Source organism: Callospermophilus lateralis, unplaced genomic scaffold (assembly GCF_048772815.1).
Source record: "Callospermophilus lateralis isolate mCalLat2 unplaced genomic scaffold, mCalLat2.hap1 Scaffold_43, whole genome shotgun sequence".
NCBI classification, from domain to species: Eukaryota; Metazoa; Chordata; class Mammalia; order Rodentia; family Sciuridae; genus Callospermophilus; species Callospermophilus lateralis.
In genome coordinates, this window is record NW_027514380.1 from 3,503,378 (window position 1) to 3,516,631 (window position 13,254).

Genomic DNA, 13,254 nt, shown 5'->3' on the forward strand with positions numbered 1-13,254 from the left:
GTAACATTGATTTTTAAAAATATTTTTTATTTCTACATAATACATTTATTTTGTTTATTTACTTTTATGTGGTGCTGAGGCCCTCGCATGTGCTAGGTGAGCACTCTACCGCTGAACCACAACCCCAGCCCCTAACAAATTGATTTTTATATATCAGCTTCTACATTTTTTTCTCAGTAAGATATTTTCTGACCTCTCCCTACAGTCAAATTGAATTTCCATTGTATGCTGTCTTTAATGCATATACTTTCTCTTCAAAGCACTTTTTAATAACTTGGATGTACATATTTCTTTATTTGTTTAATATTATCTTTCTTACTGGATTACAATTCATGAAAGTTCATATGTGTTATTTATCACTACATGCCCTGTCATAGCTCATGATAGGCAGTCAATAAGTATTTGTTAAATAACTGAACTATATACTTACAACCTGACATAAATCCAATTTTTATGCTTTCCAGGCATAAAACTACAACACATCTCTTTCGGAAGTCCTTTTTAAAGAAAATCAGGACAATACAGTTTCCTATAACACAATACACCTCTTCTCTCTCTTCTCGCTGTCCATATATGTGTATATGAACGATTTCCAGGCTTAAGAAATTGTGCTCTAACCCTTATTTCTCACTCCATTTAATAATAGAGTTTGGCATTATACTCTGAAGTTCTACTTTTGGGGCCATGTGTTTCATTTATGTCTAGCACAGTGCCTGGCATGTAGTATATAGTCAATGTACACACAAAAACCTAAACAGACTTCAATTAGTCATTTATTTTTGAAGGAACATTATAAAAACTTGGCATGATTTTATATATAACATTTTGAAAATGTATTGTTTTATTGAGAATGATCATTTATAAAATTATAAATATTGAGTTTAAGGAACTCAATATATTTATATTCAGTTGTTTATTCATGTTCTGGTCAAGATAAGACATTTACTTGTGATCTGGTCTACTTTTGAAAGACAAATACGTGAACATAATATCTTTCCAGTAAATCTTGCAACTATTTCTGTGACTACATATGTTAACACTTTTATAATTGGCTTCCAAATGACAAACACAGATGGCTGTAGTCTGAATTATCAGCATGTTTTAGAATAAATGTTTTCTCAGTAATTTAAATTGCATCATTTCAGTATCAGATGGTTATCTAATTGATTCAGATTTTTTTGCTTATCTGCTAGCTTGCCATTTTTCAAATTTAAAATAAAACTAAATAGTTATAAATAATTGAATACATGATACAATCTTATTCCTCTCACATTTTTATAAAACAGTAGTCTTACCAGAAAGCTATTATGGATATTATTTTTTATGAGAAACTTTTTGTTCTGTTTTGGTTTTCTTGGTGGAAGAGGGAGGTTATAGTAAGAAGGATTCTTTTTATGTTCTTATTCATTTATTAGCCATTTTTGTAGTTGGTCTATTTAATAGTTACAGTAATTCCAATCATATATTTCCTCTTTTTAAGGAACAAAGAAACTCACTTAGTCTCATTCTTTTATCTTTCACCTCTTAAGAGTGATTCAAGTAATTTGAAAATTGTTTATTTTAATTTTGAAACCATGGAACATTTTAATAAAGTAGAATTAGGTATGCCTTTTATATGATCTTGCTTAGTGTGGTGACTTTTCAATAAAAGATAAATTATCCTTTTAAAAAATTCAACATAGGGGCTGGGGATGTGGCTCAAGTGGTAGCGCGCTCGCCTGGCATGTATGCGGCCCGGGTTCAATCCTCAACACCACATACAAACAAAGATGTTGTGTCTGCTGATAACTAAAAAATAAATATTAAAATTCTCTCTCTCTATCTCTCTCTCTCTTTCTCTCTCTCTCTCTCTCTCTCTCTCTCTCTCTCTCTCTCTCTCTCTCTCTCTTTGCCACAGTCCGGCTGCAGCAAACTATCTGGGGGATGACGAACAACTTGTGTATGTTGATACAGCAGGAATGGGAGCCATTTATTGTAGGACAGGAGCAGTATTTATACATTCCACACAGCTTATCTAATTAACATAAACTAGATACAGCAGTTAACCAATCAGGAATCTCCACATTTAATGGCTCACTGGCATTATTTCACAAACCACTCCCTCTGGCAAAATGCCAGGCGCCCATCCAGACTTGTTTACAGACTCTAACATCTTTTTAAAAAAATAGACAAAAAATTCAACATATATTTATTTAATATTGCTCTAGGCTTTTAATGTATAGAAGTATGGAGGAAAAAAATCCTTGCCCTCATGGGGTTTACCTTCTGGTTAATTTTTCTGAAAAAATAATATGACTCATATAACGAGTAGTATAGGCCTAGAACAGTATCTTTAATTATGTTTGTAGAAGTGATTCATTCTAAATACTATAATGGAACTATTTCTACTTTTTATTCCATATCTGTGTGCTTCTTTTTGCATTTAGTAACAGATATTAGTATTTTGGAGGTTTTTTTGTGTGTGTTATTTTGTTGTTGTTGTTGTTGTTGTTTAAATCAAAGTTTCCATTCTTTATTTATCTATCTTTTATTTTGTGCTGATGGTTGAACCTGGGCCCTCTGTGCTTGCTAGGCAAGCACTCTACCACTGAGCCACATCCCCAGATCTAAGTCATTCTTTCTATAATGCAAAGTTAATAATTTTTTCCTTCGTTATATATTTGATATTTGAATAAATATTAGATATAAATTATTGATATGATCTAACACTTGGACTTTTAAGCAAAATCTTCATCTTTGCCTTGATAAATTTTGCTGACTAAATATATTCTGATGCAGAAACGTGATATTTCAAGAAGTTTCTGAAATTGAGTATAAATATTATAAATTTTATTATTAGTATTTATTTTTTGGCATTTCATTCTCTCTAAGGGATGTTTTTAAATAATGCTCCTGGATAAAGTATTTGCCAATATTCTAGTTAGTTTATTTTTAAGAATGATCTGCTATGCTCCAAGTAGTTCAAGTACATTTCAGCAGCTTAATAATGTGAAAATAGAGGCAACTGGTCTTGCACCTGTTCCTCAACACACTGGGTAGTTACTAAATAACTGGGAAAAATGTTAAATGTCATATATTTTTATACTCTGTAAGTATAATCATGAGCTATTTCTGACTAATGAATTAAATATCTTTATTAAGGGAATAGAACTTGTTTATATGCTTTTCTTCATCTACAGCAGATAATTTAAGTATAAAATGTTATTTATAAATAATGTATTTGCCACATATTTTGATAGTAACATTAGCAAGATTGCTTTAATACTTTAGATAATAAGAAATTTATTTGCTGTCTTTGTAATTGGTCTGGTTAAGAGTTATGGTAATTCTAGGCATATATTTCCTCTTTTTAAGGCAGAAAGGAACTTACATGAAGTCTTCTTTTTTCTCCTCTTAAGAGTGTTCAGGAGCTCAAATTAAATTTAAGTCTTTGTCAGTAGTTGCTTTATATAAAAATCAGAATACTTACTGTATTTAAAAAAATACAGTAATAGCTCAGCAATATATCCTTTGCCTAGCACATACAAGGCTGTGGGTTTGATCCTCAGTACTACATAAAAATAAATAAAATAAAGGTATTGTGTCCATCAAAAAAAATTCTTAAGAATAAATAAATAAAATGTAAGTGAGCAATAGGAAAAATACCTGTAATCTGAACTCCAAATGTAAACAAAAGTTGTTAAGGTTGTAGTTTTCCAGAATTTACCTATGCCTATGAATATAATGATGTTTAAATTCATACTGGATATAATCATTGAAAGCTGTGAGCCTGAGACTTGCCTTATCTTTTAAAAAATGAAGTGTAATTTTCCTTTCATCAAAATAAATAGATATGCTACAATACTACTTTATACCTGCTATTATATCACAAAGTCTTTAATAGCAATTGCTTGCATTGGCATTTTTAATATAAGTTCACCATAATTAGTTCTAGTGTTACCTGGTATATAATGTGTACTTCTGATTTTAGGTGGTAAGAAAATATTTTAGGTCTTAAAAAACTTTGGATAGTATAGTAAGAAAGTTTTTACCTTTTTCAGTTTTCTTTCTGTTTATGATAACGAAAGTCTGTTTGATGCTTGTCTCTCTTTAACAGTCTTTTATTTTGTCCACTTTTTTCATAGCCTTCAGCAACCTCTTACTAAAATTTCAATAATAGATTTATCATTTCTTTTATTTTCAACTTATCTCTTAAAAGAAATAACAAGCGATATTAACTTTCAATTTATGCCAGAGATTACATCTCCTTTTAAAATAAATTTAAAGAAAATACACTGTTTAAAATATGTTAAGTAAATGATAACGTGTCAATGACTAGGATTTGGTACAAATTCTGATGATGACAGACAAATGATAAAGGGTAGAAAACACTGCTGTTTAAAATTTTAAGTTACTTGTAAGGTTTTTCCCACTATAAATATGGTTGCAGTGAGCATTTGTATAGCTAATAGGCTAATTATCTTTTTTGTATAAAAGATAATTATAGACAATATCTTTTGTATAAAGTAGTAGACCAGAACAAGTGTGTTTGGAGCTCCTTGTTTTTGTGTGTATTTTCATATAATCTTAAATCCAGAGATTATACTGTGAATGAGAGTCCCTCTATTCCCCTATTCTAGTTATAGAATAGTTTTTCCCCTAACTCAGCTAATTTCCTCTTCTTTAGACTTGACATGTTCATTTCTTACCCCTCAATATTTAATAAGTTCATTCACAAGTACCTAGTTTTACAACCTTTACAACCCGAATATTCAATCCAATAGTTATTCTGAAACTGTGAAGTCATCTATATTATTATCATCATTTTAATTTGGTGATAGTTTGATCTTTTAAAGAAAGTGATCCCAAAGAAAAATTATCATTGATATTAATGATACTTTTTTCCTGTAGCTTGCCCAGTTTCGACAAAGAAGAGCTCGATTGGATGGACAAAACCCTCACAAGAAGCCAAAAAAGAAGAAAACCTCAAGCAGTAAAAATGATGTTCATGGCTTGAATATTGATCAATCAAAGAGTGAGGAGATGTTCACAAATAGTTCTCAGGGTGTTGGATCAGCCGTGATGCCTGAATCCACAATAATGAGAACTCTAAACAATGAAGAAATGCTTAAGCATGAGCAGGTCTTTTCTATTGATGTAAGTATTCATCCAGATTTTAAAACATTCTACCTCTAACTAGAAAGTAGTGGCAGTGAAAAGTCATTAACATCCACCTGAGGGAAGCTTGACAAAGTCATTGACTTTTTAGCATCAAGAACTGATGATTCTTTTAAAGAACTTGAACTTTTCTGATGGCATGTTAAGGATTTACTTTTATTTAAAAGAGTTACATGAATTAGAGGAATGGTGTCTTTGATGCTTTTGGCTTACAGATGACATCTACTATATATGTAAAAGTTCTTGGTACTTTTGTATTTATAACAATGCCTTGTGATAAATTTTATATGCATTATTATAAGTCATTATAATTCATAATGAAATGAAATTTTTAAAGTTTTGGATAATTTTTACTAGTTTTTTAATAGTATTTGTTTGAATTTTCTATCATTGTTACTAACAGCAACGTCTTAGTAAAGCAGGATTTTTTTTTTTGTAAAGTATGATATTTAGCAGGGGAAAAATGTCATAATTGTAATCATGTTTTACTTTTGTTGTAGCCGGAAAGTGAGATTTCAACCACAGCAGATGATTACACTTTGGAGGTAAGACTAACATATCCCAATTAAAAATGTCATAGATAAAATTGATATTTTTTTGAAATTATTGATTTTTGTACTTTATTTCTTATAAATTTATATGCTTCTGTATATATTTAATATAATTTAAGGTAACATAATATAATATAAATGGATTGAAAAACTGAAAATTATATTTTACTGCTGTATCTTTTTCCAGTGGTTAGCTAAAGTCTTAACTGTTTGAATTGCTTAATCCTTAATTATATAGCAGCCCTATTTTGGTTTTTAGGAAAGTGAATCTGCATTTCTAGGATCCATGACCATTTTAAGATAGCCATTTAACACAGTAAAAATTTTATAATTAGTATGATTTTTATAGTAATGCTTTTTACAAATGTTTGAATAGTAGTGTGTGTATATATATGTATGTATATATATATACATATATACACATTTATATATATAAATGTTTATTGGAATTAATGTTACTGTAGTATTTATTGTGCGTGTGCATGTGTGTTACTGGGCATTGAACTCAGGGCCTTGTACGTGCTAGGAAAGCACTTTGTCACCAAGCTACATTCCCAGCCCTTTTTCAGTTTTATTTTAAGATAGATTCTCACTAAGTTGCCCAGGCTCTCTTTGAACTTGTGATCCTCCTGTCTCAGCTTCCTGAGAAGATGGGATTAATGGTGTGCATCACCATGCCTGACAATGATGATTTTTATTTTAGGTGATAAACTATACAATAGGCATTGGTCTCTTAAGAAATACCTGCCTTCTTTATATGTTTGCAATAAGTATCACTTTGTTATCTTATTCTTTTTAGATATGATTGTCATTTCTTTGCTCCCAAGTTTAGAGTACATGGAAAATTATTCTTTACTCTGAATGTTTAAGCAACTTAGTATATTTCATAAGTCTGAATTTATTGTAGGCTTCTAATAGAAAAACTATGTCCTTTTTTTAAGAGAGAGAGAGAGAGAGAGAGAGAGAGAGAGAGAGAGAGAATGAGAATGAATATGAATCTTTTTTGTAGATGGACACAACACGATGCCTTTATTTTATTATTATTTTTTAATGTGGTGCTGAGAATCGAACCCAGGTCCTGCCCATGCTAGGCAAGCACTCTACTGCTGAGCCACAATCCCAGCTTGAAAAACTATGTTCTTAAATTAACATATTAGTTTTTATTTTTGTTGTTTGAGTGTGGGTGTGTGTTTGTTACTGGGGATTGAACCCAGGGGCGCTCTACCACTGAGCTACATTCCCAGCTGTTTTTATTTGAAACTTACTTGCTAAGTTGCTCAGGCTAGCCTTGTACTTGCAAACCAGAATTATCTCAACTTTTTCCATGGTGTGGTTCTCTGAGGACCTGCCTCTGAACATCTCCTAAGAAAATGCTCCAGCAGAGAAAAATCTTGAAAGTCATTCACAAAGACATTGTTAAAATTTGCCTTGAGCTTTTTTCTGAGCTGGCACAAAATAAAGAAAACTACAGGGAAAAAAATTTCAGAGGCATTCTCTTAAACTCTCTAAAACCTAGAAGCTCTGAGGACTCCCAATAACTACTGATGCCTTTCTGAGCTGCTTTACTATCATACCTCCCAGTCTGGAGGTGAGATCACTTTTCTGTCAAAAATGTCTGTTGCCTAAAGGAGACTCAGGTCTCATCACTGATGAGAGCAAAGATCAGATAGCAACTCTGCTTTTGTGGAGTGGAGAAACAGGGCTTTCAGTTTGTATATTGATGAGTATTATATGCTGTAGCTTGGGGAATTTGGTGGGAAGGCCTGCAACTAACTAAAGATGAGGATGAGAAGAATGAAATGGCAGAGAGTGAGATGAAGTTTGAGAACTCTTCTGCAAACTTATGAAAAAAATCTTAGATAAGAAGTTGAGAATCTTAGTTATGAAGGTTGTGACAATCCTCCAGTAGGCTGTCTTCAACCTGCTGCATTGTGACTAGCACTCAGGGCTAAACAGCGAACTCAGAGCAGATCATAACAGTCCAGGCACTTCAAGACAACTCTACAATGGGCAACATGATGGCCAGAAAGTACTTGGAGATAGATCCTAACCAACTCATTGTGGGGCATTATAAATATGTTTAAACTGAATTAGAGGAGAACTAACAATGGGCAACATGATGGCCAGAAAGTACTTGGAGATAGATCCTAACCAACTCATTGTGGGGCATTATAAATATGTTTAAACTGAATTAGAGGAGAACTAACTGAATATTTGCTATAGAGGTATTAGATATAACTATTATACTGGATAAATAATTTATGTAATACTGATAACATGATATTTGACATGATCTTTGATGATATTTACAAATATTCATTTTATTACACTGTTACGTCAAAATAGAAATTTTAGTGTGTACTAAAATTAGAATGTGTCGTTTCTGAGTCATGAAAAACTAATTGAAATTTAGAAGTATTATAATTTGAAAATTATCACAAGTGACTTTATATCTAGAAGTAGTATTCTACATTCTTGTGGTTTTTCACCAATTACAATAATGTAACAAAACTTGGTTTTTTTGCCTTCCTTTTAGCTTTATTTCTCAGAGATTATTCTTAGAATAAAAGTAGAGGAATCAAACTGATTTTTTAAAAGTCTCTTAGTTAGGACCCTCTCCCCCTTTTATTTGGCAGTTGTGGGTATTGGGCATTGCACATGCTAGACAGATGCTCTACAACTGGGCTACATCTTCAGTCCTAGGATTTTTACTTTTTAATGTGTCATGGCTCATACAGACTTAATCCTAACTCTAGACATTCTGACTAGTCTGTCCTAAATATTTCAATGTTAACAATTTCATTCTCCTGGGTTCTATTAACATGGAATTGTGAAGGCTTAAGATATGGGCAGGAATGAAGTTGGTTTTTGTATTCTTAGTGGTAAAAAGGCAATTAAATGATTAATTGATAAGAAATTAATTTCCCACTCCTTAAACCCTATATACATATTCTATCATCCTCCTTTCTCTTACTACAAAATATCTGTTCTACAGACAAGTGGTGATATGTTAAAGAAAGCCCCACATCTGTCTGGATTTGCATGACTAGCAATAGTACTATCCCCAGAGGAAAGTTTTTAGGGGAGTGTTCTTTACCTCTTTATTTCTCTTGGCTTGCTTACTAGCCTTTAATAAAATTTATACCAGTAAATGGTTTTATTTGAAAATAAATAAGGCTTAATTTTAAAAATATATTTAGCTAATTTTAAGGAAGCATTTTGTAAAAGAAGATCTAGTAACTTGAAGCTTTTAGTTATCTTTCTGTAGACTAAATAGGAACTGCACTTAGAACTTCAGTTAACTTAAATGAAAGTGTCTTTTGCATTGTAAGAACTTAGATGTTTAAGGAATGATTGACATTTGATGTGCCTCTTAGATACTTCAGTTAAATATAATTACCATATTTGTTTTGCTATTAAGGCATTTTCCCTAGATGTAAAAGATACACAGTTAGTAAAAATATTATTGTTAGGTAAATAAAATTTGGTCTATCATAATATATCAGGAAATTGTTTTTATACAGGTAAATGATTGCTATAATGTGGTGAAAACAGGAAAGCCTACCAATTTATTAATGGTACAGTATATAAAACTACTCATGATACTAATATTTTTTATTATTTAAAACCATTTGACTTACTAACCAAGCTTTCTCCTGTATGTAATTCTTTCTGTATGTGATTTATAGAAGTTACTAGATCTTCTTTATTGCTTAACAAAACAAAGTTACCTCATTTTCATTATAACATGGAATTGGAACAAAATTTACAGATATGCTGGTTAGGGGTAATATCACATTAATAGCAAACCAGATTGTCATAGAAGTGAACTTCAAAGTGAAGAGTGCTGTTTTAAAGTGGATTTTGCTATGGAATTCAATATTCAAATTCCTCTCTCAGGAATGTTGCTAGTACTGAATTATTAAAAATATGGGATTGATTTAGGAAGAAGAATTTGGTGTCATTGATTCTTATTCTGAACAAGGCGCACACTATAGTGAGACTCGCCTAGAGTTGATAGAAAATGAATTAGTTGGGAAACTTGAACATGAGCCCAAAGAACTAAACAGAGAACTGAAAGAAATGAGGGCCACTTATGGGACTGAAGGATTGCATCAGGTACATTTACCTTCTGTGGCCTTTGTTTGCTACTCACAAAAACAAAAACAGGAATTTTTAAAAAAAAAAATTTATTTTTTTTTAGGTGAACACAATATCTTTATTTTACATTTATGTGGTGTTGAGAATCGAACCCAGTGCCTTATGCATGCTAGGCGAGTGCACTACCACTTGAGCCACATCCGCAGCCCTCCAGGAAATTTTAATGATAGTTTATTTATTTAATGAGAATTACATGTGTTAACTTAAGATTATCTCATTCACGAGAAAAATGGGGTTCTTGCACATAGTATTAAGAATCCCATTTTACACCTAGAATTCAACTAATAGGGGTAACATGTATGTTACTTTGTTTATTTAACTTAATAAGATAGAGTAAAATAACTTTAGTGATTTCAGTACAGATGTTTTTCTAATGAGCCTGAAAGAAAATTGTGGTATAAATCATATTTTTTTAAAAAAATAATGACAAACCCATTAAGAATGTCAGCAAGTCCCTGTAAATATTATCTGCAGTTAGAGTGACATCTCTTGTAGTAAGTAATCAGTTATGAATCAAGATGAAAATGGGATATTAATGAGGATGACAGAATAGATTTCAGTTTCATCCTCTCCAAAAACAAGTTGGTGGTGTTGCCTGGTAACAGATTGGGGGAGCTCCCCAATATAAAGGCATTTGCTTCTAGAATTAGATATATAGAAAAGCCAGAACAAGTGAAAATTTTTTGCATGTGCACATTAATTTCTTTCAGATTGATTTTTAAGTAAAACAAATTTCTTAAAGCTCATAGTTTTCAAATGTGGGAGATAGCATACAAATTGTAAGAATTCCACTAATGTGTTTTGAATCTCATATTTTTTAAAAAGTTGCTTGTAATAATGATAATCAGTTTTATGTAAAATATAAGCCTAGAATGTAATTATTTTCACTGATTTCATTTAGTTACAAGAATTTGAAGCAGCACTTAAACAAAGAGATAGTATTATCACACAGCTCACCGCCAATTTACAACAGGCAAGAAGGGAAAGGGATGAAACGGTGAGAGAATTTGTAGACTTGATGGAGCAAAGTCAAAAATTGCAGATTCAATTCCAACAAGTAAGTATTACAAGTAGAACAAGACTTACTCGATTTTTATAACGAATTTTTAAATTTTTTCACTTTATACTTCTTGGGTAGTTTCTTGCTGTTGTTTTCTTTGTACTTCTTCCCTGTCTCTATTTAAAAATTCTACAAAGTCTTATCAGGTGTATTTTTGCAGAAATTTAACCTGCAGTTACACCCTACTTTTTCCAACCCTGGTATGGTTTTATGTTAATTAGGTTCTCAATTATAACTAGACTGACAACTGGATATATTCCATTTATCTTTAGTTGGAACTATAATCTAATTGCGTTAAACAAAAGGGAGGAATTTAAGGTAAGAATACAGGCTTGTTTATAGAACTTAAGGGCAGAAATACAATCAAAACTCTGAGAGAAATTGGAACTAGAGTTTGAAAAATCATCAAGAATCCAGGAAGAACTTTCAGTCCGCATTTTTCTCTGCCTGTCTGTCTGTCTTATTTCTCCTATTTTCTCAGCTTTATAATGTGAAAGGTAAATTCTTTGGCTCATTACCCAAAGTGCACATGACCTATCAGCATGTTGACAGCATGGAAACATGTTGACTGAGATCGTAAGCCTATGAAGTGAGCATAATTTCCAGAGAACCCCTGTGGGCTGATGGTACAATAAAGTGTCACTTCAAAATTTAATATTTTGAGGTTTCTTTCTATTTTCAAGTTACAGGCTAGTGAAACTCTACGAAACAGCACTCACAGTAACACAGCTGCAGATTTACTGCAAGCCAAACAACATATTCTCATTCATCAACAACAGCTTGAAGAACAAGACCATCTATTAGAAGATTATCAAAAAAAGAAAGAAGACTTCAAAATGCAAATTAATTTCTTACAGGAGAAAATTAAAGTATATGAAATGGTATGTGTATCTTAAGGAAGTCAACCTACTTGTAGCAGCTTTCTAATTAACTTTAAAGTTTTTAATGGAGGTGTTTATCTTTTTTTATGCATATGCACCCAAAATTTCATAATTGAGACAAACTCTTTGAGTATATAAAATAATATATTTCAAAAACATTGAGAATTTTGTAGTAATAGTTTTAAAGATGATACTACTCATTACTCTGCTCCTTAAAAGTGATCTGCCTATGTTAAACTAAAGTCTCAGGAGAATCTATTTTTATAACTAGGATTTTTATCCTTTTTCCTCCAACTAAGTGTATTTCTTCTTATTTTATCCATGATTATAAAATTCTGAAAAAGAAATTTTGTAAATTTAAACTAGAAAAATGTGGTTGATTCTTTTTATTCACTTGAGTTATATTCCAGTTTGGGGGAACTATTTAGTCAATAAGTGCTCCTGGTTGGAAATGTATCACATGGATTGTAATCTTTAATCTTAAAAGCAATTCATGTTAGCAGATTCCATTTTTTTGTTTGTTTTTTTGAGAAGTTGAAATTTAGATGTGATTTTCCTGAAGCTGCCCCATTAACAGGTACCAGAGTTGAAATTCTGAGCTCCTTGCAGTACACTGCACTCTGATCCTTGCCATCTCTGTCCTCTTTTTTTGCTCTGTGAGAGCTGAGACAAGGCAGTGTGATCATTGTGTTTGAATGTAGCTGAACATCATTTTACAGTAATTCAAATTTCTTGCCATCACTCTGTGTGTGTCTACAAATGTCTGTGAAAGCACCATTGGTATGGATTTGTGGGTTTCAAATAAATTTGAGCAAGTAGGCAAATACAGAATCTGGGAATAATGAAGATGGAGAATACATATTATACAGCATATTTTATGAACTTAGAAGATTCTACAGGAAGTTGAGAAATTACCAAGAAAAGAATATTGTTTGGATAACAAAAGCATTAACTAGCACTTATTAAGTACTTACTCTATAACAGGCAGTATTAAAAGCCTCTTACACATATTAATGCATTGAATCATCACTACAACCCCATGAGATAAGGGTACCTTTATCATTTACAAATGATGGTACCAAGATAATGCAAGATGAAGGAAATAATCCAGGTGCAGAAGTGATGTATTGATAGAGCCAGATTTCAAAGCTCAGCTATCTGATTCCAGAGACTCCTCTTTGAAAAATAGGAAATGTACAAATTAAAATTATGAGAAGGGCATGCTTTTCAACTAAGGTAATTTAAAGATTATGCAAGTGTTTACAGAATACCTATTCTGTAGTAACCCTTGCAAAAGATATATGACGGACCTTAAGATGTCCCCTTTCTTCACTGAACCCATGGAGAGGTGCGGCATGTACACAAGTTACCACAAAATAAAAAGTAAGTGCAGGTAACAAGTGTTATGAATGTTTTGACAAGGTCTGATTTATGAGGAAAAGAT

General features: G+C 31.8%; 1 protein-coding gene across 1 annotated transcript in view; it reads left to right on the top strand.

Moving 5' to 3' along the window:
* LOC143389055 (A-kinase anchor protein 9-like) overlaps nucleotides 1-13,254 on the top strand; it is a 77,429-nt gene that overhangs the window by 33,188 nt on the left and 30,987 nt on the right. The window contains 6 exon segments of the mRNA XM_077108299.1: nucleotides 4,891-5,136; nucleotides 5,658-5,702; nucleotides 9,233-9,286; nucleotides 9,654-9,827; nucleotides 10,771-10,926; nucleotides 11,613-11,810. Coding sequence (XP_076964414.1) covers nucleotides 4,891-5,136; nucleotides 5,658-5,702; nucleotides 9,233-9,286; nucleotides 9,654-9,827; nucleotides 10,771-10,926; nucleotides 11,613-11,810 — 873 coding nt within the window.